Source organism: Pleurodeles waltl, chromosome 10 (assembly GCF_031143425.1).
Source record: "Pleurodeles waltl isolate 20211129_DDA chromosome 10, aPleWal1.hap1.20221129, whole genome shotgun sequence".
NCBI lineage: Eukaryota > Metazoa > Chordata > Amphibia > Caudata > Salamandridae > Pleurodeles > Pleurodeles waltl.
Window position 1 is genome coordinate 27,259,904 of NC_090449.1, and position 25,951 is coordinate 27,285,854.

General features: G+C 47.7%; 1 protein-coding gene across 3 annotated transcripts in view; it reads right to left on the minus strand.

Annotated features, from left to right (window-relative positions):
* Window positions 1-13,072: 13,072 nt before the first annotated feature.
* The window catches only part of TFE3 (transcription factor binding to IGHM enhancer 3), an 89,668-nt gene continuing 76,789 nt past the window's right edge, over window positions 13,073-25,951 (minus strand). For all 3 annotated transcript variants that reach the window (XM_069209511.1, XM_069209512.1, XM_069209510.1), the window contains exons 6-10: window positions 23,064-23,181; window positions 21,593-21,649; window positions 19,032-19,107; window positions 18,414-18,561; window positions 13,073-17,514 (exon numbers count right to left, since the gene is read on the minus strand). In XM_069209511.1, coding sequence (XP_069065612.1) covers window positions 17,122-17,514; window positions 18,414-18,561; window positions 19,032-19,107; window positions 21,593-21,649; window positions 23,064-23,181 — 792 coding nt within the window. In that variant the 3' untranslated portion in view covers window positions 13,073-17,121. The remainder of the gene's footprint in view (window positions 17,515-18,413; window positions 18,562-19,031; window positions 19,108-21,592; window positions 21,650-23,063; window positions 23,182-25,951) is intronic.

Sequence of the window (25,951 nt, forward strand, 5' to 3'; positions counted from 1 at the left end):
AACGGACCCGGTCAGATACCTGGGCATACTCTATCACACAGACATTCCCACTACAAGGGCAAACTACGGGACTTATATGGAGACATTACCAACACGTGTCGATAGATGGATAACCCTTCCACTATCGATGGCTGGTAGAGTGGCCTTAATGAAAATGATCATCCTTCCCAAATTGCTGTACTTATTCCAGAATATCCCAGTGCCTTTAAAGAAAGCCTTCTTTACCCAACTGCGTTCCCTCCTGATCAGATTGGCGTGGGCGGGCAGACAGCCTCGGATTAGCTGGCATACTTAACACCTTCCATACCAGAAGTGTGGGTTTTCAGCCCCTAACTTCGAGGGCTAGTAGTGCAAACACAATACATACGTCACTGGTTCCAAAACAGCAGACATGCCCCACACGTGGTCATGGAAAGGGGCTTGATGAGCCCCCACCCCTGTCCCGGCAGTTGCTTTCATCCAACTCCCCAGACCAACCCCAGAAATTCACACTGTACACTGCACCGCCTGGGCCAGGAACAGAGTAGCCTCCTTATGCGGTGTTTCCCTGATGCACTCCAAACATCTACCCATTAGGCATTGTCACGGGCTACAGATGGAGAACGCCCAACAGTTTTACATTCACTGCAGAAGAGACATCTTCATACATTAGGAGACTTATTTATTGCTGGTACATTTAAGACCTGTCAGGAATATGTTGGGGTCTCCCTGGCCAACATGGGAGATGTGCTCACTTATGATAAAACTTGCCCATGAAGGCAAATGTCTTTTCTGTACGTTTCCAAAAGAACCACTGGCATGATCGCTCCTGACCATCCTCCTCACTAACCCACAGCCCTCTAAACTTGTATCTCTGTTATATAATGTGGTTTTGGGCTACTGGGTTCCAGACCTCCAGAAGGCACGCCGGGCAAGAGAGGGGGCTCTGCGGCAGGACTTAACGGATGAGGAATGGAGTTTCTGTTGTCAACAAACTAAGGAAGTGTCCTCCAATGGTAGGTTCAGATGAATTCATTACAAATACCTGCACAGAGCGTATCTCTCCCCTGTGGACCTTGCCCGATATTTCTCTGATGTTCTCACTAAATTGATCCGATGTGGTGCACCAGAGGCGACTTTTATAAATCTAGCACGGACATGCCCCGCGGCAGCCACATTTTGGTCTCGTATCCTGTCAGCATTACAGTACATGTCTGAACATGAATGTCTACTCACCCCCATGGTAGTGTTATTGGCGTATGTTAAAGAGATCCCAGAAAAGTCCCGGAAACGTACTGCTCTTGCCTGGCTGTTGGGTAACGTAGAGTGGCGATGAGATGGGGAGGTAGACTCGCTCCGGAGAACAGTGACTGGGTGAAAGACATGACCTCTGTGAAGAATGGACAGGGGCATTTATGGAAACACAGCCTCCGGACGCACGCCCTCGAGACTTTTTTGACCCATTTCGAACATACCTGTTACAATTGAATCTGGATTAGATAGTAGGGTCCCGGCGTTGGCGATCTAATATACTGACTCGTCTTGCTGGAGAGGCGTCTTTGCTGATTCTATGACCTTGTGGTGATACGTGCTCTTTTTGTAACATGATTTGATACAATTGTATAATGGTACTCCTCGTGCACCTAGTGTACTTATTGTATTATGCTCCATAATTCTGTGTTGGAGATCCACACTGCTCAACCGACGACACGCGTCTTCTATTGCATTACCATATTATACCGTTCTGATTTGCTCAGTTTTGTTATCGTTTGTAAAATGTCAAATCAATAAATAAAATAAATACAAAAAAAAAAAAATGAAAAAAAAAAAATCCCAGTTCTAGAGCCCACATTTCGGTGTAATTTCAAATTCTAGGGGCCACATTTGGAGCATAAGACACAGTTTCGGGGGCCACATTTGGAGTATAACATCCAGTTCTGGGGGCCACATTTGGGTGTAATTCCCAGTTCTGGGGGCCATTTTTGGAGTAACTCCACAGGGGAGTGTTAACTAAGAATGGAAAACCAAACCAAGAACTACATTAAGACTGGTATCGCCCCACCCCTGCGTCACTACCACCAAATACACCGAAGACAGTGGTTTCCAACCTGTGGTCCAGGGACCCCTAGTGGTCCGCAAAGCCTCCTCAGGGGGTCCGCAACTACTAAGAAAATGTAATAATATTAACAGATTAGGTCCCCAGCTTTCAGTAACAACTCAGTGGGGGGGGGGGGGGGTCCCCGGATTCCAATAATGATTCAGTGGGGGTCCCTGGGCTCCAGTAATGATAAAGACGGGATCTACAGAAGTCAAAAGGTTGGGAACCACTGACACTCAAAACACTCCAGCCTTTTCTTGGGTCTAACAGCTCAGACCTCTGCTCCTTCCACCCCTAACAAGGCAACTGACAGCTGACCACACTCGCCCCTCTACTCCTCCACACAGAGACGTTTTAAGGCATAGGCAAAGTGGGCTCTTGCCCCAGTCTTTCAGGAGACCCCTGATAGAGCCAGCTCTGTTCTGCAGAGTCTCTTGCCCTGATGACCTTGAATCATTCTTAACCAAATTGTCTTAAATACCGTTTTCCTTTTACTTATTTCTAATGTAGGTGATGCCTGAAAGTCTATTAGAGATATTTTTCAGAGAAATGTGTTTATGTTTTATGCAACATATCTAAAATTTTCTTTTAAAACAAAACAGGACGTCACATATGAGAAATGGTAGGTGTCACAGAGATTATTACAGTAACATTAGTGAGCAGCAGCTGTGTTACAAAATTGAAATCACACATCACTATCCCTAAATATTAAATATAAACACATTTAGAATTTGGGGGAGTGTGCCTGTGCGCTGTCAGTTTCCTGGCCAAAGGGGGCATGAAAGAGCTGACATTGGATCATAAATTCAAAGCTGTTCTGAACAGGGGTCCCCACGTTTGGCCCAGGGCCCCCAAATCCTTAAGATGTCCCTGCCTCTACACTCCCTTCTCCTCCTGTGTCTCCTCCTGCATGTCACCTTATCTCACTCAGGCAGCAACGTTTAGCTCTCAATCGCCCTGTCCAACGCCTCACTGTTCACCTCTCCTCTTGACACTCCAGCACCCTCCTTACCATCTCACCGTCTGTTTCTCTCTATGATGAGGGAGACTTTAGCCAACAGCACAGCACTCCGGCCTACCCACTGTCTCAAACACTCCACCAACACATATGAAAAAACTCCAACTCCCTTTGTCCAGATACATCTACTGCCCTCTACCCTCTAAATCACGCCCCAGACCGGGATATTAGGTATCCCCACTAAGTCGCTCCATTACCGAACACCTCACTCTGGTCACCCGTCTCAAGACCCACCTTCAAGAAAAAAAAACCTCAATGTACCAAGAGCATTACAACTCTAAATACATAAGAAGCCTCTACAGACCAGACAAACACCACTCACCACCACTTGACTGGCCTCCATTAAGAACAAGAAACCATAAATTCATGCTCAGCCACGCATGATCTACGTCATAGAACACACATTTCATACATGACAACCACGAACATGCGAATAGAACAGTAATATGTAACCGAAGCATGGCTCACTGATGATGAAACCCTCATCCTGCATGAAGCAATCCAACCAGGATATAAGATTATTAAAAAAAACCTGAATAAATGGGCCCAGGAAGCTGCAATCGGACATAAGGAATTCCTAAAAAAGATTTTCGCCAATGCACTCATTTACCACCTGAGTGCAAATATCTCCTGGTCAAACCCTACTCTTGCCCCAAGGTCTCAATTTCCTTCTCTCTCACCCTCTACCCACAAGATCAAAGCCCCTTTTCACAAAACATTCTGTGACTGTCACCAGCGTCCGTCTATATCATCCACACCTCGTTGTTCTGGGTAATTTCAATGTACGGCACAAGAAACCCAATGGGTTGTTAACAAAAGGGCTCCTGCTGGACCTCAGAGCTTTGGAAATGGTCACCTCATCCTTGACCCAACATATACTGCAGGGCAGAGAATGACCGGATCTTCAACAACGCTAGCAACAATACAACAGCCCAGCCACACACCTCACATGGTGTGACCTCCACGCCGCACCTTCTAATGTCGCGATTCCAGGACCGTTTCAAAAGGCAACTTCATCCTGGAACTTTACAACAGAACTTGAAAAAAAACTAGACACCTCAGAACCCTAGTTATAATCATGAAAGTCACTCCTAAAACCTATGCCACATTTTAAGTATAATTCCCAGTTATGGGGGTCACATTTGGAGTACCGTGCCCAGTTCTGGAGGCCACTCTACGCCACTGTAGTCTGCGCCACTCTACGTCACTCCACAATACTCTACTCTACTCCACAACATTCCACTATAAGCCATGCCACTCTACTCCACTCTGACACTCCACTCTATTTCAGTCGAGGACACTAAGGGAGTCATTCTGACCCTGGCGGTCGTTGACCGCCAGGGTCAACGACCGCGGGAGCACCGCCAACAGGCTGGCGGTGCTCCCAAGGGCATTCTGACCGCGGCGGTTCAGCCGCGGTCAGAAAGGGAAAACCGGCGGTCTCCCGCCGGTTTTCCGCTGCCCTGAGGAATCCTCCATGGCGGCGCAGCTTGCTGCGCCGCCATGGGGATTCCGACCCCCATACTGCCATCCTGTTCCTGGCGGTTTCGGCCACCAGGAACAGGATGGCGGTATGGGGTGTCGTGGGGCCCCTGGGGGCCCCTGCAGTGTCCATGCCAATGGCATGGGCACTGCAGGAGCCCCCGTAAGAGGGCCCCACTTTGAATTTCAGTATCTGCTTAGCAGACACTGAAATTCGCGAGGGGTGCTACTGCACCCGTCGCACCCCTTCCGCACCCCTGCCACTCCACACTAGGAGCCGGCATCCTCACAGAAGGGTGTTTCCCGCTGGGCTGGCTAGACTCTGGCATCCCACTCCACTCCACAACACTCGACTCCACTTCAGGACACTCCACCACCCCACTCTGACACCCTACTCCAATCTACACCAGTCAGCTCTCTTCTACACCCCTAACGTTCCGCCATGCTGAACAACAACTTTGGAGTACAACCTGTCTAAAGCACATTGGCAAAGCCAATAGCTCTCACATTCGCAAGGCATATTGAGTTTACCAATGCTTGCTTGTGTATATACACTCAGGTCTTCCGGGGCCCTTCCCTCTTGTCTGCTAATGCCAAGCGTCCAGACATTGCTGTGGATGCGGTGCTGCCCCGGGCCTACGCCAGTGCTCCGTTGCCACAATGAGAGCTAGCAGCAAGTTCACCCTAGGATTTTGCAAGGATCAAGAGTTCCACAACCCACTGTCAGTGCTTCAATGGGCAGACCCTGAATACCTGCACTTTTTTACCTGCTTGGTTGTTATTCTACTTTGAGGCTGTGTTACGACATCCCAACTTGGAATCCACGATGACGGTTTGATGGCTGAACCTCCTCATCAGTTGGAGACAGCAGGTATGCCTCTCCACACCTGCATCACTGGCTCTCTTGGTTTATCCCATTAAACTTACCTTCTTTATCAATACCCACTTGGTATGTGGTTTGGCCAACACCCCAGAAGAGTATCCACAGTTCTCAGCTGGAATAGTTTACTACTAGGAGCAGAGTGCTGACACTTCTCAGGAAGGAAGGATGCATTACTACCAATGGAGAGTATCCACACTTCTCAGCAGGGATGGATAACTACCCATGGAGAGTATCAGTACTTCTCAGCAGGGATAGATTATTACCAATGAAGAGTACCAGCACTTCTCAGCAGGGATGGATAACTACCCATGGAGAGTATCAGTACTTCTCAGCAGGGATAGATTATTACCAAGGAAGAGTACCAGCACTTCTCAGCAGGGATGGATTCCTACCAATGAAGAGTACCTACAGTTCTCAGCAATGATGTATTACTACCAATGGGACTGTACCAGCACTTCTCAGGAAGGAGGCATTATTACCAATGGAGAGTATCTACACTTCTCAGCTGGAATACTTTACCACTAGGGGCAGAGGGCCAGCACTTCTCAGGAAGGATGCCTTACTACCAATAAATAGCATCCACACTTCTAAGTAGGGATGGATTACTACCAAGGAAGAGTATCAGCAGTTCTCAGCAGGAATGGATTACTACCAATGAAAAGTACCTGTACCTCTCAGCAGTGATGAATTACTACCAACGGGGTGTACCAGCACTTCTCAGGAAGGAGCCATTACTACCAATGAAAAGTATCAACACTTCTCAGCTGAAATACTTTACTACTAAGAGCAGAGTAGTAGCACTTCTCAGGAAGGATGCAATACTACTAATAGAGTATCCACACTTCTCAGCTAGAATACTTTACTATTAGGGGCAGAGTACCAGCACTTCTCAGGAAGGATGCCTTACTACCAATGGAGAGCATCCACACTTCTAAGTAGGGATGGATTACTACCAATGAAGAGTATTCACACTTCTTCGCAGGTATGGGTAACTAGCCGTGAAGAGTACCAGCACTTCTCAGCAGGGATGGATTACTATCAATGAAGACTACTTGTACCTCTCAGCATTACTACCAATGGGGGTGTACCAGCACTTCTCAGCAGGGATGGATTCCTACCGATGGGCGAATACCAGCACTTATCATGAATGATGCATTACTACCAATAGGGAGTACCTGCAGTGCTCCACAGAGATGCATTATTACCAACAGGAGTTAACCATCACTACTCTGCAGGGATGAATTACCAACACTGGGACAGTAGCTGCCCTTCTCATGAAGGATTTATTACCACCAATGGACTCTACCAGCACTTCTCAGCAAGTTTGCATTACTATGCCAGGGTATGCCTGATGTCTGCAGTGGAGAGTCTGTGTTTCCTGGCTATGCTTGTGTGATTGTTGGTGTGTCTGTATACGTATACAATTGTGTTTCCTGCTGTGTAATTGTGTGTTCCTACGAGTGATTGTTTGTGCGCCTGCGTGTTAGACTACATGCTTCTCTCTGCACTACTGTGTGCATCAATCCTGTGAGTATATGTGTGTGCGCGCATGCGCCTTCGTATGTGATCTTTAGTGATTCTTGGCGAAGCACGTGGGCACCTGCACGCGACTGTTTCTCCTGTGTAATTACGTACTCATCTGTGTGTGGGTGCTTTAATCTGTGTATGAGACTGTGTGGGAGTTTTTAGCCTGGACTGTGTTTGTTCTTCTCTCCTGCCTGGTGGCGGTGCCAGCTGCCCCTCCGTGGTCTGGATCATGGGCAGGGTGGGATGACGGGCTGGCACCTCTTGGCAGGCTGCTGAATTTCAGATGGATGCTGTGCCACTCCTGGAAGGAGGGCAGAGGGCTGGATACTCCTATTCTGTATGAGTGTGGGACTGAGTGCAGTATATGTAGAGTGCAGAGTGTGTACAGTGCCAAGTGTACGTGCGCTGCCATGGGTAGATACAGTACACTTTATACTCACTGTGCTGAGTGTATGTAAATGGCTTGTAACCTGCCAAGTACAATCAAACTGCCGAGCCATTTTCAGTGCTGTATGAATGCACACAAATGTGATTTTGAGCTGAAGGTTAAAGGATACATTGCATAGATTGGTGACTCATCCCAAACCCATTCTACTACTTTCATCTCCAAAATAACCCTGCCTAAGCTCTTCCCTCTTCCACATCTAGCTCACCCAAACCTCACTTCACTACCATGATCTCCCAAACAACCCTACTAAATTCTTCCTCATTTATCCCATTGACTCATACAAAACCCCTCCTGCTACTATGATCTCCCTAATACCTTTCCACAGACTATATTTCCCTATACTAATCCACCACTAATTCCTCTTGGGTTCCAGAGTAGCATGCTACTTGCAGATAAGCGCTTTGACGCCTCATGAGGGGTAGTAAGCACTATATAAATACAATACAATAAGACAATGCAGGGCTTTCTGCAGAACTGAGCCGCATGTGACTGCAGTAACACATGCATTCACCTCCCCAGACAGTGGAAGTGTATTGTTTCAATTACTGTGCCTCGAGGTTGGAGCCCAGACACTGAAGTGAGAAAGAATACAGACCGGGCTCCCCTTAGAAATTCAATGAGGTCCTTGTTAGGAAGCGGCTGCTGGTTACTTGTTTTTCCTGAGCACTGCGGGTTTGGCGGATGGGAAGTGTGAGGGGTGGGGCTGCAGTTTCTATTGTTCAGGTGAGCAAGTTTCTATGCAGGGCCTTTGGTCTTGTGTGTCAAGGCTGAATGACAGCCAAAAGCGAGGTCTTACACTTCATTGCTGGCTGCCATGTGAAGCACGTCTTTGCACAAATTCACTAAAATAGACTTTATTCTCCTTCGTCCTATCCTGATAAGCTGAGGGAAGGGGGGGGGGGGAGCATCTCTAGCGCAAACTTTCAAAATATAATATTCCTGTTTTGCGTTTTCCTTTCATTTGAGTTTATGGGAAAATTAAACCATATCTATTTTAATTCTATTTACCCATTGGTGATCATAGTGTGTGTGTTATTGGAAGACATGCAAACAATGTTGTTTCTTCCTACAGTTTTGCACGATTGTGACTTAAAACGTCCGATTGTAGATTATCATTTTTCTTTCGAATGATTCTCTCCTTCCGTTTCATTCTCTGCATGTCTCTTCTTTCTGAGTGAGCCTTCTCTAAGTGACATGCCTGTTCGGCCTAATCCCTACTGTTGCATCTCTGCAGTCTGCTCACACCTCATTTCAAAGTTCACAACCTCTCTTTTAAAAGTCGGACCCCTGCACCCAACAGTATTTACTTCCTGATTTGGGACTCGACAGACGGATTACTTCGTCACAGCGGTAACGGATAGCCCGTCTGCCAAAATCTAACTCCCATTATTTCCTATGGGACTTAGAGTTCGGTGGGCGGGATATCCGTCAACGTTGTGACAGAGTAACCCGTCCGTCAAGTTCCAAATAAGGCCCTTAATCTCCTGCGCTCATTTATTGATCTTGCCAACCAATGCATGAATGCACATATCCCCCTCTCCTACTAGAGACCACGTCTAACTCCTGGTAATGTAATCTACACATAGAAAGGGGAGTAAAAACATGGCACGGTTTCCTTAACAGCGCAAGACTAATCCCAATAACCAACAATAACCAAAAAAGAACTACTAACCCAACCTTCCTGATGCAATATTAACAACAGGAGAGTACTAGTAATTCAAGGAAGGAGTGAATTACTACCAATGGAGTGTGCTAACTCTTCTCAGCAGTGGTGCTTTACTACCAGTGAAAGAGTACCTGCATTTCTGAGAAAGAATGCACAACTATCACTAGGAGAGTACCTACACTTCTCAGCAGGAATGCATTACTAGCAGAAGAGTACCCACACTTCTCAGCAGGGATGCATTACTAGCAGAAGAGTACCCACACTTCTCAGCAGGGATGCATTACTAGCAGTGGGAGAGTACTCGTACATCTCAGCAGGGATGCATTACTAGCAATGGGAGAGTACTCGTAAATCTCAGCAGGGATGCATTACTACTAGTGGGAGAGTACCCACTCTTCTCAGCAGGGATGCATTGCTACTAGTGGGAGAGTACCCACTCTTCTCAGCAGGGATGCATTGCTACCAGTGGGAGAGTACCTACTCTTCTCAGCAGGTATGCTTTACTACCAGTAAGAAAGTATCCACACCTCTCAGCAGGGATGCATTACTACCAGTGGGAGAGTACTTGTACATCTCGGCAGGGATGCATAACTACCAGTGGGAGAGTACTCAAACTTCTCAGGAAGGATGCATCACTACCAGTGAGGGAGAATTAGCACATCTCAGCAGGGATGCATTACTAGCAGTGGGAGAGTACTCGTACATCTCAGCAGGGATGCATTACTAGCAGTGGGAGAGTACTCGTAAATCTCAGCAGGGATGCATTACTACTAGTGGGAGAGTACCCATTCTTCTCAGCAGGGATGCATTGCTACTAGTGGGAGAGTACCCACTCTTCTCAGCAGGGATGCATTGCTACCAGTGGGAGAGTACCCACTCTTCTCAGCAGGGATGCATTGCTACCAGTGGGAGAGTACCTACTCTTCTCAGCAGGTATGCTTTACTACCAGTAAGAAAGTATCCACACCTCTCAGCAGGGATGCATAACTACCAGTGGGAGAGTACTCAAACTTCTCAGGAAGGATGCATCACTACCAGTGAGGGAGAATTAGCACATCTCAGCAGGGATGCATTACTAGCAGTGGGAGAGTACTCGTACATCTCAGCAGGGATGCATTACTAGCAGTGGGAGAGTACTCGTAAATCTCAGCAGGGATGCATTACTACTAGTGGGAGAGTACCCATTCTTCTCAGCAGGGATGCATTGCTACTAGTGGGAGAGTACCCACTCTTCTCAGCAGGGATGCATTGCTACCAGCGGGAGAGTACCTACTCTTCTCAGCAGGTATGCTTTACTACCAGTAAGAAAGTATCCACACCTCTCAGCAGGGATGCATTACTACCAGTGGGAGAGTACTTGTACATCTCGGCAGGGATGCATTACTACCAGTGGGAGAGTACTCAAACTTCTCAGGAAGGATGCATCACTACCAGTGAGGGAGAATTAGCACATCTCAGCAGGGATGCATTACTAGCAGTGGGAGAGTAACCACACTTCTCAGGAAGGATGCATTACTGCTAGTGGAAAGTACCAGCAGTTCCTGGGAAGAATGCATTACTACAAGTGGAAGAGTACCCACACTTCTCACTAGCAAGTAGGTACTCAAGTGCAGTGAGCATTTGCACTTCTCCCCACCAAGTGCAAGCACTGATCACCAAGTACTGATGTCAGATGTTCTTGTGGCAGGCACACCTTACAGCATGACACATTCAGGATAGGAGAAGGGAACACATCTGTGGTGTGTGCTGTTTAATATAATGTGAGTACTGCTCGATGCACTGACCTCACAGAGCACTCTCCATGCATTCTACTTAAAATGTAGTTTAGTGCCCACCTCGGAACTCTGAATGTGCTGCGGAGCAGGCAATGCCACACTGCCTCCAAAACCACGCCCACCGCCTCCCTGAGGCTTGACCTCGCGGCACTCGCACTGCATCCCAAAGCGCCCACTCCAAGTAGTGCATCACTCAAGCTGTGCCTTGCTGCACTTACACAGCAGCTTACACTACACCCCACAGCACTCAGACTGAACTTTGCTGCACTAACATGGCACCAGGCCACATTCTGTTGGAATCAAACAACACTACAGCTGCTTGCCCAAAACTCACAAGCATCAACAGCACTCTCAGTGCACCCTCCAACACAATCACACTGCATCCCACCACACTCCTGTTACACCAACCGTGCTCACACCTGGCAACCCCAACACCCGGGCTGCTCTTTACTGCACCGAAACAGCACCTGATAACATTCTATTGGCACCTACCTGTGCTCAGGCTGCACCCCACAGCACTCACACCACGTCCCACGTGCTCAGGCCAGTAATTACTGCACTCGGTCGGCACACGACGGCATTCACTTGGACGTTGGTGCACTCCACAGCACTCACACTGCAGCCACAGTACTCGCAATAAACCACTCTACCCCACAGCACTCTACTCTTTACTGCACTTGAACAGCACCTGGTATCAGGCATTTTGCACCCACCTCCATTGACACTGCATTCCACTGCACTATAGGTACATTCCCCAGCTCTGAGGCTGTCCTTCCTACACTCGCAAGGCACCTCACAGTCCTCACTTGGATACTGCTGCACCCCACAGCACTCACTCTGCACCCCACAACATTCTGAATGCACCACAGAGCACTCACTTTACATCTCACAGCACTTACAGCGCCCACACTAATAAGGCACCTCAGGGAACGCTATGATGCGCTGAACAACACACATTGCCTCGCAGAGCACTCGCACACTGCACCCAGAGCACTCGCACTGCACTCAGAGCACTTCAGATGTACCAGAGATAACTCACATTGCACTCCACAACATTCACAATCACTACACTGCACTCACTTTGCATCTCACAGCACTCTTAACAGCACCCACACTAGCAAGGCATCTCGGTGTGCATATAGTGCATTGAACAACATGCACATTGCCTTCCAGAGCACTCACACTGCACCCAGAGCATTCATATTGCATCTATAGCATTCATTCAATAAATCAATCAAACATTTATAGAGCACTGCAACTCACCCATGAGGGTCTCAAAGCGCTGGAGCTGTATGCTGCTGTGTGGAGGAATGATCGTTCGAACATCCAGGTCTTTAGTTCGCTTCTGAATAGCTGGAGTGACTGTGCGATCCCGAGGTGCAGGGGGAGGTTATTCTAAGCCTTGGCTGCCAGGTGCAGGAAGGAGCGTCCTCCGCTGTTGGCATGACGGATCTGTGGGGTGTCTGCGAGGGAGAGGGAAGCTGATCGGAGGTGTCTGGTCGGTTGGGGGACGGTCAGGCATTTGTTGATATATGCTAGTCTTTCATTGTGCAGGGCCTTATAGGTGTGGGTTAGCATCTTGAACTGGCATCTCTTCTGAACTGGGAGCCAGTGAAGTTTTTTGAGATGAGGTGCGATGTGGGTATTTCTGGGGAGATTCAGTACGAGTCTTGCCGCTAAGTTCTGTATTGTCTTGAGTCTATTCAGCAGGCATGCTGTGATTCCTATGAAGAGCATGGTTCCGTAGGCAGTTCTGCTGGTGATGAGGGCCTGCGTGACGGTTGCACACTGCAGCAAGAGCACTTGCACACTGCACCTTGAGCACTCGCGCACTGCACCTAAAGCACTCGCACACTGCACCCAGAGCGCTCACACACTGCACCCAGAGCGCTCACACACTGCACCCAGAGCGCTCACACACTGCACCCAGAGCACTCACAATATACCACAAATAATTCACACTGCACCCAGTAACTCTCAGACCACACTCCAAAGCACTCACACTGAAGCAATGGCACTGAGTAGGCAGATACAAAGTTGGAACCAGGGTGGGACTGACTGTGCTGGATGGGCAGAAAAATGGGTAGTCTGCGTGGGTATGATGCTTCACATCAAGCTTCACATTCACGAGTATGGACTCTTACCCGCCATGCCCCCGACATGCCCAACAACAACAAGAAAACAACACCAGGCAAGTGGAGCAAGACAAGAATTTTATCCCAGTCGCCCAATACAAAAGAAAATTAAATATGAACATGGGTTGAACAAAAGCATTTTAAAAACAACATAAAATTACTACTAGTGTGTACTTGCAAATTGACAAAAACTTTAAATGTGAAACAGGCAGGATGCCGGGGGCAGTGCCTACACAGAAATCACGCTCTTGCTTTGATGACACACAGGGAATTTAGACAGTTACACAAAAGATATTTAACAAAACATGTCTATTTTTAAAAAAACAAATAAAAACACTGCCAAGGGAGGCCAATGTTTAATTCATTAAAAAACAAAAAGTGTTACACAGAAAAAGAACTCACTGGTTTGGACACTTCTTAATAAAACGAGTCTGTAAATGTCAAGTGCCCGCTGGTAGTCAACAGGGTGGCAGCGCTTTTTGCCTACGCTGGACACCCCCATATAATGGAACCACCGAAACCGTCTTGCAAGACACCAGCATGCAACAGGACAGGAGTGATCCAGGCTGGGTAAAAGGGATGCGTGAAAGGGTGGAATCAAGAATTATTAAGATACCCCATAGGGGTGCTAGGAGTGCCAGTGGTGGTCAGTACTGGTGGCCCATTGGCCTATCTAGGAATGTGAAGATTTACGCAACGTCAGTGGCAGTCTATACGTCGCCAAGTCAGGCGCTAGACTGACATTATAATGACTGGTCTCCAACCCCAGCGACATTTTAGAGGCTGACATGACAGACGGTGCCATGTGATTGCCACCACCATAATTACCTCACTGTGAGCAGGCGGGACCCGACGCAAGAAACCCTCTGCTACGGGTCCTAGACCACGCCTGGAGGCAGTTCAAGCCTGCGCTTGCATAAATCCATTACACCCTCTTCCCGCCACTTCTCTCTCTAAAGCCAATCAGAAAAGGGAATTCAGGCCTACTGTGGCGGAACCTTGAGCACCAACCTGGGGCTCAGAAGAAACCAAACTCCATTAACTCATCGTCATTCGGCCTAGGCAGAGAAATAGCAGAGCCGGTGGAGACACAAGAGACGTAACTGAAATCCCAGTGATGGACAGACACCACCACACAAAAAAATAAATAAAAAAATAAAGATCTTTCAGGACCTCACCTGCTTGTGGCTCTAACCTAGCGGGAGTTGTGCACACAAAGCGGATTCTCGCTCTATGAAATCAGAGGGAATCGTGGATGCATAACACAGGTGTCTGAGACGCCTCATTCCGGGCGCGCAGACTAGCAAAGGTAGTGTGCACGGCCACTGCAGTGATGCGAGGACTTCCACCATAGGCCACCTCAATTGATTTGTAGGACACCAGGTGGACATACATACATTTGACCCTAGTATTTACACATAGGACATGTAACCTCTGCACAAAGGACTAGAAAGCTCTATCCCCTTGACATAGGTCCTGCATACATACAAGTCCTTGCCACACAGGAAACTATGCCCCCAAAAGTAGGATATGGGATCTCTCCACAGGGGATGCAGAGCCCCTGCATGTGGGGTCACTAGAAGGAGGTTGTACACCCTTCCCTTGTAGGAAGCGATGGACTGCATGGCGAGACCTTATTCTCATACCGTCCTGGGTTAGTCTCCAAAAGCGGGTGGGCGGCATTAAAGGGGGGGGATTTAGCATCTCATATGACTTTTAGCCACAAAAGGAGATGATGCCCAGATTGTACTTTTTTTTCCTAACACATCATCACTCCAATAGTGTTTTGGGGCTATATTTAACCATTAAAAAACCTCCTGTTGAAAAGCAACCTTAGACCTATCTCTGGGAAGTGTTCAGTCCACCTCCCTTCCTAGAGTGCACCAAAGGATGAGATTCCTGGTACAGACTGAAAAAAACAGATACTTCAAGAAGCAATTCCTTTCAGTTTCCACTGCCTTGGGAACCTCAGCTTTGGCTGCAGCATCTAATGTTCACCTGAACCGCAAGGCTTGACGTGAGGTGACCTGACACAAGGACATTTAAAAAGGGCAGGAAACTGTCCATTTCCAGGACAGGAGAATTAAAAAGGTGATTTTCCCCAGATGGTTTGCTCGTTAGGCATAAAAGAACACAGTGTTAGAGGGATTTTCTAAAACAGAACTGTGGACAGAATTATCGTATATGTATGTACCTACATTCATACTTGATTTTTGATGTTTGATACGAATAATTAAAATGCTGTGCACGTTTCAGCACATATCATTGTGATTTTAAAAAGAAATTAAAAAACGTTTTAAAATCTGTATTCTTGGTGTAATTGTGTAATTTCAGCCTTTTCGACTCAGGTTCTAGTCAACGGCACACTTCCCCATCAAATGGAGGAGTAAAGTGAGCTTTCTTTAAGAAAGTATTGATACTTCAGTAATTCTCCCCTTTTCTAAAAACAGAAATGCCGAAAGCTAATTGTCTGAAACGGGCTGTAACCTGTGAGCGGAGGTCAACTAACGCAACAGCCAAAATCCTGTGTTGTCCAGCATTCCTTGAGGAGTTAAAACATACTACAGCTTGCCTGCATCTCTGCATAAATGCCAACAAAAAGCTATATCTCTGTAATATATTTGTATATAATAAATATATATATGTGTAGATATATTCCCTATAACATCCTTCCAGCCTCTCTTCACCAGGAAGAGAAGGAGAGTTACTCAGTGGCCATGCTCCACACTTCAAACAGAGCCACCCCTGGGTTGTGCACCTAGGCTTTGCAAAAGTTCCACTTTACGACGCGTTTCAGCTCAGTTATCCGGAAGAAGCCCCCTTGACTCGATGATACGCCCCCTGCTTACCTTTATGCACGTGTTTCTGGGCACAGGTTACCAAGTGGGAATCAGTTATGGTGAAGCCTAGGGAGTTTTGCCTTAGCCTTTTACACTATCAAACATCATTCCTTTCTCAGTGCAATCCCTGGATCCTTGGAGTACTAAAGGGCACAGGTTTTTGGGGGAACACGTTTTTCCTGCACTGCAGGTTGGCGCAGGCCTGCAAGGATCCCAGCAGGCTGCGCTACAAATGCCTTGCAGTTTGGCATGAAAAGCGCCTAAAGGCAGGTGGGATACAGTGAGGTTAAGATCTGTGGCTTGGGCTTGGTGAAAGGACAGTAGCCTGTTCTCTGCTGATGACCCTTGAAGTTACAACCACAACTGCCAAAATTAAGTTACACCCAGAAGCTCCCTGCACAGGCCACTCAGCATTACCTCAAAACTGTGGGTGCGCGTCACAGGTTTCCAAGAGAAGCCCAGATGGAGGTTCACATTCAAGTAAAAAGGGAAAACAGGCTTGTCTTGTGTGACTACTCATGTGGAGGTCAATGGTCTTGGCCATAACGAGGAAGAATACATGTACTGCAGACCCAACAAAGTAGTACCAAAAGCAGGCTACAAGCAGGTTAAGAGTGTGTGTGGACAGGAGATAAACAGTGAGTGTGCTCAATTCAAAATCTATAACACAGTCAAAAACATTAGTCAGTGAATACTGGGGAGGACGCTGAGGGAAGACACAAGCAGAATTTTGTCCAGGAGAATTGGCTATGCCATGTCCCAGATGGCAGCCTGGCCAAAGCCTTCTGCCACTCGGAGGCAGCCTAGTGATGTGGACATTTAACAGTCCCATGCACATATCCACCCACATGGGGAAACCACCCCATCTCTTGCAACTTCTTCTGTGGTACACCCTGCAAACAGGGTCTCAGCGTGATCCATTCTCAGCGCTTCTCTTGCCCAACGTGTGCCTGGCATTGCGATTTGGGAGCTGACCGCAAGCATGGGCAGAGGAGTCAGCAACGCGGAGACTCCTGGAGAAGGGGTAGTTTAACCGCAAGTGCACATTCGGGGATGGAGCAGTGTTGGATGAAGGATGTCTTCGACCAAGGGAGTGTATGAAAAGGAACACCACTACGCTGTAGTTGGAAAGAACCAACAACATGCGTTCACATGGTTACGGCATCCATTTTTCTTTCGAGTGGTGTTTTTTGTCCTAGTCGGTGCACCGCAGTGCCCACTTGCAATCATTCCCACCGTGGTATGCCCACGTACTCTGGCGGGTTTCTCATCACGAGTCCTCCTCCATGCTGAAGCTGCTGCGTCGGCTGGATGTCTTCGAGGCACCAGGTGAGACAGAGGAGAGCAGCGGGTCAGAGGCGCCAAGGGGTGAAAGCGTATCGTCCATCAGAATGTCCGCTATAGCCGAGTCTGCGGTCATGCCCAGGTGGAATGTCATTCCTGGATCGATCAGCTCTCCCAGCGGGTTCCCAAAGTGGAGGGTGTTGAGGTCGAGGGTGGCCGAGGGGTCCAGGTGGCGTCCCTGTGGTGGCCCTGAGGCATACGACAGGTCCTGCTCCTCCAGGCTTTCTTCTTGCTTGAGGATGCTGCTGACCATGGCGGATGTCAGTCCGCCAGGGGGTGGGACAGGGAAGCCGTGCATCTGCGCCTGCATCTCCAGCTCCTGAAAGAACCCCAAGAATAGGAACATCAGTTGCTAAGTATTGGGAAATCTGCACAATACGGGGACTTCTATCTTTATACACATGACCACTTGTACCCTGAGGGACTTATGCACCAGCTCGCGCTATCAGTCCATTACTGTGTCCAGTGTCATTTGTGCAATCTACAGGTTCTAGGGGGTGCCAGTCAGATTGTAATGGGCTCCCATGCAAAAAGGAGAGCATCGCTTCGCTCTTCCCTGATCTCAAACCCCATTACTGATAGAAGACTATCTCCAAGGGCCTGGTCAGCCTGCATTGTATTTGGGCCTATGCATGTGGACCAATATAAGCTGGTTACACCGATTCCATTTACTGCAGCCAAGCATTCTCCTCCCCACCCAACCGGCATTTTAGGAACAAAACTACAGCACGCCAAACCTTAAGCACCCCCCCTCCAATCGCTACCTCTCTACTGAACCGGTTAGTCAGCCCTTTTCCTTCAATTTTTAATTTGTGGTCACTGAATGATAACCACGCTTTCTTCCTTTTAACTTTGGTGAATTTATGGGCCTGATTTAGAGTTTGGCAGGTGGAATTACTCAGTCCCAAACTTGACGGCTATCCCCTCCGCCATATTACAATCCCATTTTATCCTATGGAAATCGTAATACTGCGGACCGGATATCGAAACGTTTGTGATGGAGCTACCCATCCGCCAAATTCTAAATCAGGCCCTATGTCTACAAGGTCGGTTCCAAATACCTCCTCAAACCCACAAACACCTCCACTGTACACTGTATTTCTTGAAACACCCCTCTCTTGGGAAATTTAAAACAACCCGGTTATCTATTCTCCAGGAAGTGAGTCATAGAGCGGGGTCACTAGGCAACAGCTCTCAATAGGAGAATGTCCTCTTTACCTGCACGCGCAGCACCAGGCTCCGGTTGTCGTGCTCCAGCTTCTTCTGCCTCATCTCCATGTCCCTAGCACGCTGCTGCTCCTTCTGCAGCTTGCGGATGTAGTCCACCGAGGCCTTAAGGATGGTACCCTTGTTCCAGCGCATCTCGCTACAGAGCGGGCAAAACATAAGAGGTTCAGGGAGGCAAAGCTGGGCGCTTACCACAACACCCGTACCCGCCAGCTCAAGAACCCATCTATCCCCTATCCAACCACAGACACAGGAATACTGAACAGTAGGGACACCTCTGAAAGGGCCAAAGCCAGGCTAGTGCCTATGAAACATTGCCAGCGATGTTGCAGAATCACCCACACATCAGGTTTTCAGGCCTATTGCCTGAGTCAGTCAGTCACATGTCAGTCTCAGTTACAGACTGGTGTAACCGACTCACATCCAGCCTTTTTGGCTGCAAAGAGGTATTAACAAAGCCTCTTGTACAAATACCCTCCTACACGCCTCCTCGCACTCCACTACCTTTAAAACTCTTTGTCAGATATATTTTTACACAGTGACACACAAGCGGACAGCAGGACTGGGCGTTCCCACTGGCATGGAGGATGAACTGCTGGTGAAACTTACGGGTCATTGGACTTTGGGATTAATGTGCCCAGCTCCTTGATTCGGTCGTTAATGTTAAATCGTCGCCGCCGTTCAACTGTGGCAAAAGTAAAAAGAAACAAAATTAGCAATTATTGCCACACCAGCAAAACCAAAGGAAGATGCACTGATGCACTCTGTCCTATAAGTGGGCATCACTGCCGCGGGACCACTGAGAAACCTGAGTGTTTAAAGTACATAATCACAAACCAGATCCCACAGAGCAGCTTTAAAGATCTCCCACTGAGAGGAAATAGGATTCTCTGAAAGCCACACTTGTTGGTTGCAATCATGACAACCACCACAACTTCCCTGTAGCATTGTCACCATGATTTTACCAGAGCATCACTTCCAACCTCTATCCATAACCCTTGACCTAGTCATAACCCTACAGTATGCCTTAACCCTAACCGGAACCCTATCCCCAAATATAACCCTCACCATAACCCTAAATGAAATTCAATGACATTTGTTTACACCTACTCATGAGGAAAATACATTAAATTAATATTAACCCTGAATCTAACCTTAAATTATTCTAAAGTAAACTGAATGAATTATAGTACTGTAATGGTAACACTTGCCCTTAATTAAATCTTGTTTTTAATTACAGTAATTTTCATTATAAACTAAATACAATGAAATTATATTTAATACTTTTGTTGTTAATCTTATACCTATCTTGAATTAAATATTCTTAATTTAATTTTATTACAACAGTGCTAACCCTTCAGCGAAACGATATCAAAGTTAAGTATGCTACATTAAGGCAATACTACACTTAAATGGATCTCAATTGTATTATTATATTTAATATTAACCTTAAATTAAAATTATTCAAATTACATTAGATTAAATGTAGGTAATACCAAAAAACTGAATTCAATTAAATTATAGTAAATGATTTTGTTTCTAATCCTAACCCTACCCCAAGTTAACTGAAATTAATGTTAATTCAAAGCTATTAAGTTAAAGGTATTCTAATACTAAAACTTTGATTAAATTAAATGAAAGGACATTTTATTAAATATTAGTCCTTACTTTAAATTAAAGTGAAATATTAGTAAACTGAAGTTATAGGCAATAACCCTAAATTTAAATTAATTAATTTAAATACTAAACATTCCAAATTAAATTATTAATAAGGAAAATAAACACCTGATTCTAAGCCTAATACTACTACACGCTTACCATAAATGTCAAAGTCCAGATGCTTTGGTTGAAGTAATAACATGTCTCAATAATTCAATGGGCCAAAGAGTGCGGCGTTCACAGCAGACAGCGGTGTATGAGTTTGACCTCCACATGCTGGTGTGGTAGAGCAACATCAACCCTCAGAAGCTACAACAATTTATCATTGAAAAGTCAACTGCGACCGAAGGCAGTGCCATTCACAGAGCGAGATATGTATTTTCTGTGCTCCTCACAAGCGAGATGCCAAACACAACTGTGCTCTATTCGCTGATTTAAAATCCTTCTGTGTTTAGACAGGAACCCCTTTATTGTAGGCATAGAGAGAAAGGGAGGGGCAAAGTATGGTTGGAGTAGGGCCTGGCGGAAGGAGGAGGCTTACAAACAAAAGGGCAATGGGGGCCAGAGCTGGGCTTATCAGGACACAGCAAGTCCCCAAATCTCATTGTGCATGGAGAGGGAAAGTGTCAGGGAGAAGCAAAACCCTCTACTCACTGTGGAAAAGAAGGGGCATTGAGGTTGGGGAGGGGGTAAAGACTGATACTGTATGGGAAAGGTAAAAAAGTTTTCGGAGGGAGGGCACTCTAATACTTACTGTAGGAAAAGTAACTTGAAACTAACTGTGTTGGAAGGGTAAGCTGGTATCAGGAGAGAGCAAACACCAATACCCATTGTGTGGGAACAGTGAGGGGTGTTGGGAGACAGAATACCCCCATATTCACTACACAGCACAGTTAAGAGGTGCCAAAAGGGAGTGTACTCAGATAGTCACTCTAGCAGGGATAATGGGCGACAGAGGTGTACCCCGACAGTCACTCTATAGCAGGGATAATGGGCGACAGAGGAAGTGTACTCAGATAGTCACTCTGTAGCAGGGATAATGGGCGACAGAGGAAGTGTACCCCAATAGTCACTCTGTAGCATGGATAATGGACGACAGAGAAGTGTACCCCGATAGTCACTCTGTAGCAGGGATACTGGGCGACAGAGGAAGTGTACCCCGATAGTCACTCTGTAGCAGGGCTAATGGGCGACAGAGGAAGTGTACCCTGACAGTCACTCTGTAGCAGGGATAATGGGCGACAGAGGAAGTGTACCCCGATAGTCACTCTGTAGCAGGGATACTGGGCGACAGAGGAAGTGTACCCCGATAGTCACTCTGTAGCAGGGATACTGGGCGACAGAGGAAGTGTACCCCGATAGTCACTCTGTAGCAGGGATAATGGGCGACAGAGGAAGTGTACCGCGACAGTCACTATGGAGCATGAGTAAAGCTGTCGGGAGGGATCGAACCGCAATAACCCTATGTGGCACGGGTAAGTCTGTCGGGAGGGATCGGACCCCATACTCACTGAGGTTGTGGTTGTCCTTTTTCTGGCGTTCCTTCATCAGGACCTTGGAGTCTTGCTCTGAAAAGAAAAAAGACACACAGCATGAGGAGTGGGTGCTTGGACCAGGCACATCTGTCTATCCTTCCATCCCCTCACAAATGCCAGTCCATTTCAGAGAGTCCCCACATGTCCCAACTGAGCACTCCTGCACGTTCTTTCCTCGCGTTACCCCAAAACACCCTCACACTTATTGAACTCTCTTTGCTGGATAGAGCTCCCTATTGATAACAGGAGCACACTCTCATTCCCTCTCAGCTTTTGGAGGAGACATTCACAAACATACTGGGGGTCAGGCCAACTTCCTCCTGTTACCTCTGAGTAAGGGAGGCAGCTTCCCATCCCTGAGAAAGTGTCCTCTGCCTCCTTGCCCTCTTGTAGGGGTTATCTGACCTACCAACATTATAACTCCCCACCTACCACCTCTGGGAGGGCTTCTCTTACCAACACAACTAGAACTTATCTACCATTTCTGGGAAGGGCTGACACTTTACAACACCAGGGGTCATACACCCACTCCCCTCTGGGGAGGGGTTCCATTACCACTACAATTAGGGGTCACTCACCATACTGAGACACATACATACCTTTGCCCTCTCAACCCTAAGTATCCCCCACACCAGAGGCGACGGCCTCCCTGTTACCGCTAAGATTAAAGTCTGAAGCTGTAGGTCAGCCTCACCCTATATTTTTTTTCATTTTCTTCCTGCGCGTTCCGCTGTTCGACATGTTACCCCATTAGCGTCGACTGGACGGAGACCCCGGGGACTCATCCCTAGGGCTCCCCAAAAGGACCCTAAGCTGCTGCTGAATAACTGCAGAGACCAGTGACTGCATTTCTCTATCCTTCCATCTCCTCCCTACATGGGCCACCTGCATTTACCTTCCTTTTCCACCCGCAATACCAGTACCTCCATTTCTCATGCTTCTGTTAATGGTATACACCAGTGGTTCCCAACCTGCGGTCCGGGGACCCCTGGGGATCCGCGAAGCCTCCTCAGGGGGTCCGCGACTGCTTAGAAAATTAAATAATATTAACAGATTAGGTCCCCAGCTTTCAGTAATGACTCAGTGGGGGGTCGCCAGTTTCCAATTATGATTCAAAGGAGGTTCCCGAGATCCAGTAATGTTAAAGTGGGGGTCCACAGAAGTCAAAAGGTTGGGAACCACTGGTATACACCATTCCCACAACAGCAGTGCACAAACTTTACCCCCCCTCATACCTGCGTTCACCTTCCCTTCCCCAGTGCCAGAGCCTTTCCATCTTCTTTCTGATGCTAGGGTGCACACATACCTTCCCTCCACACTCCTCTCCTGATATCTACGACTGCATTTATCTTTCCCACCCAATGCTCCTCCAGCGCAGACCATCCATCCAATGACCATATACAAGCGCTTTCCAAACCACTGCGCGTCGTCAGCCCATCTCCCTTACCCATGAACTCCTTCTTGACATTGGGCAGGTCGGCCGGGCAGGAGTTGCTGATGGTGATGGCAGGCGCTGTCATTCCCTGTGCATTGTACACATCGAGGATATTCCCGGACACTGGAAGCTGTTGAGACAAGATAAATCCTTCAACTTGTGTACCACAACGTTACTTTCCCGACTACTGAAAATCCCTCTGCTCAAGTCAGCGACCGGCTGGCAAATGACATGGCGACATGTGATCCGGCTCAAAGTGACAGCTACAGTGGCTCACATGGGATGGGACAGCAAGCTATACCGTGTGTGACTAGTGGAAAACATTCTTACATTGTCTAATTAGTGGCGGCCATGTTGGTAGTAAAAATGGCAGACCAACCCTTTTCTGTTAGCACAATGACTCTACAATTCTGCCTGTATTTATAATAATCTATTAATCAATCAATAAATACCAAGATATATTTTCGACAGAACTGTCTGGATCTTCAGAGATGTGGGATGTAACTACACTTGTCCCCTCCCTAGTTCATTCCCTTTTCAAGCATGGGAGACCAGTGAGCTTGGCAAGACTGGTGTTGGCTTTACGGCAAAGGACGTTCCCACCTAGTGAAGGGGCAGACTATAAATCTGGGCACCCTCATCACATAGCGGGTCATTCCGACCCTGGCGGTCGGTGGCCGCCAGGGCCACCGACCACGGGAGCACCGCCAACAGGCTGGCGGTGCTCCTACGAGCATTCTGACCGCGGCGGTTTAGCCGCGGTCAGACGCGGAAAGCCAGCGGTCTCCCGCTGACTTTCCGCCGCTCGTAGGAATCCTCCATGGCTGCGGAGCGCGCTCCGCAGCCATGGAGGATTCCGACTCCCCCTCCCGCCATCCAGTTCCTGGCGGTTCTCCCGCCGGGAACCGGATGGCGGGAGGGGGAGTCGCGGGGCCCCTGGGGGCCCCTGCCGTGCCCATGCCTATGGCATGGGCACGGCAGGGGCCCCCGTAAGAGGGCCCCTAAAAGTATTTCAGTGTCTGCAAAGCAGACACTGAAATACGCGACGGGTGCAACTGCACCCGTCGCACCTTCCCACTCCGCCGGCTCTATTACGAGCCGGCGTCATTGTGGGAAGGGAGTTTTCCCCTGGGCTGGCGGGCGGTCTTGTGAAGACCGCCCGCCAGCCCAGGGGAAAACTCGGAATACCCTCCGCGGTCTTACGACCGCGGAGCGGTATTTCGGAGGGGGGAAGCCTGGCGGGCGGCCTCCGCCGCCCGCCAGGCTCGGAATGAGGGCCATAGTTTCCAGACTGCGCCCTCTCCTTCAATGGACTTAAAAAAGACTTTGCTGGACTACACCTTGCTATTTGTAACTTTGGACTGTATGTACTAAAGCATTTTCCAACAGACACAGAATGGGTAAAACCCTTTGATACATCTGGCCCTTTGTCTTCTTCATAATATAACGCAAAAAAAGGGAATTTGTATTGTAATTGTTCTTATTTAAAGTGTTCTGACACCCATAACATCTAGTCCATGACATAAAAAACTCCAGACCAATACATAGTATATTATCACTACTAATCCCACCTGCAGGCTATTTCACAAAAACATCTTTTGGGAACACTGATTAAGCAACAAGCAAAATCAGAAATTCTGGGCCTGGTTGTAAATCTGTATGTCAAAGCGGCTGCACATGTGTGTCCTCCAACAAGGCACCAACTTCTCTCCCAGCTTGGCCTGATCAGACCGTGGCCACTGAGTAGGATGAAAACTATGAGTAAAAATATTGCGTACTGGGGTGCGTGGATCTGGAACATGCAGTTTCAAAGATTTGTAAAATTAAATAATTTTATTAGAAACAGAGCGGGATCCATATCTGTTCTGATATTTGCTTTAGTGCAGACACACCAGCAACCGTGCACGAGAGCGCAGAACGTGGAGCGTGCACTGAAGAGGGTGGTGAACTTCTGTAGACAGTGCAGCCCAAGGGTTATGGATGTAATAGTACACCTGGTTGGAATGTCCACAATGGTCAATGTGATGGGCTTTTGGACTAGGAGGGATGGAGTGACTCCAGGATGTACCTTGTCGGCAGAGTAATCGTGCCCCATCACACTCTCAGCGTTTGAGGCTCAACCACCGATAAAGAAGGAGTGGATGGTCAAGCTTCAGGGGGACAGGGTGGAAGGAACATCTCAAATTATACCCAAGGGCTGGAACTGTTGTTTAGGGTGATGCTTCCAGGATGTGTATGGAGAAGCCCATGCGTCCGGCCTTCAGATCTCCACGATGGGAAGTTACCTCAGGAAACCAACCAATGTGTTTGGGTTAATGAGGCTGGAACGGAATGGCAAGCAGCACGTCCAAGTTTCAACTCTTGGGTTGGGTTCTAACCTTTGAACTGCATCTACACGTCTTCTCTCTATTGGTGAAATCACTTTTTAAGAGACCTGACTTATGACTTTATGTTCCCCCATTTGCATAACAGGGAAGGGTGACATCTCCCTTGTGACTCTCAAGACCCCTTTTCCTCCTTATCGGGCACTAAGCAGGGGAATAATTCAACTGAATGGTTAGATAACCTAATTTTAGATCTTATGACTGCCTTGACTAACTTCCTTCCAGAGATTACCAACAGGTCAACAAAGCAGACATGCAATGACTGTGACATGTGCAGTCAGGAGATTCTGTCAGCAGGCTGGAAAGCAGCTGCTGAATGTTAGGCAAACAAATCATGATGGGGGGGAGGATGCGTCAGGTTCTAGTAACACAAAGTGGCGTTAACTGGTGACGAAGACCAGTTTTAAGTTGCTTTATGGTCTTAAATGGTCCTGAATGTCTACATACAACCCTTCTGGCATCACCAAGAGGCTGACCAGCTTGTGACACAGTTCAGCATAAAAAGGCTACCTGGGG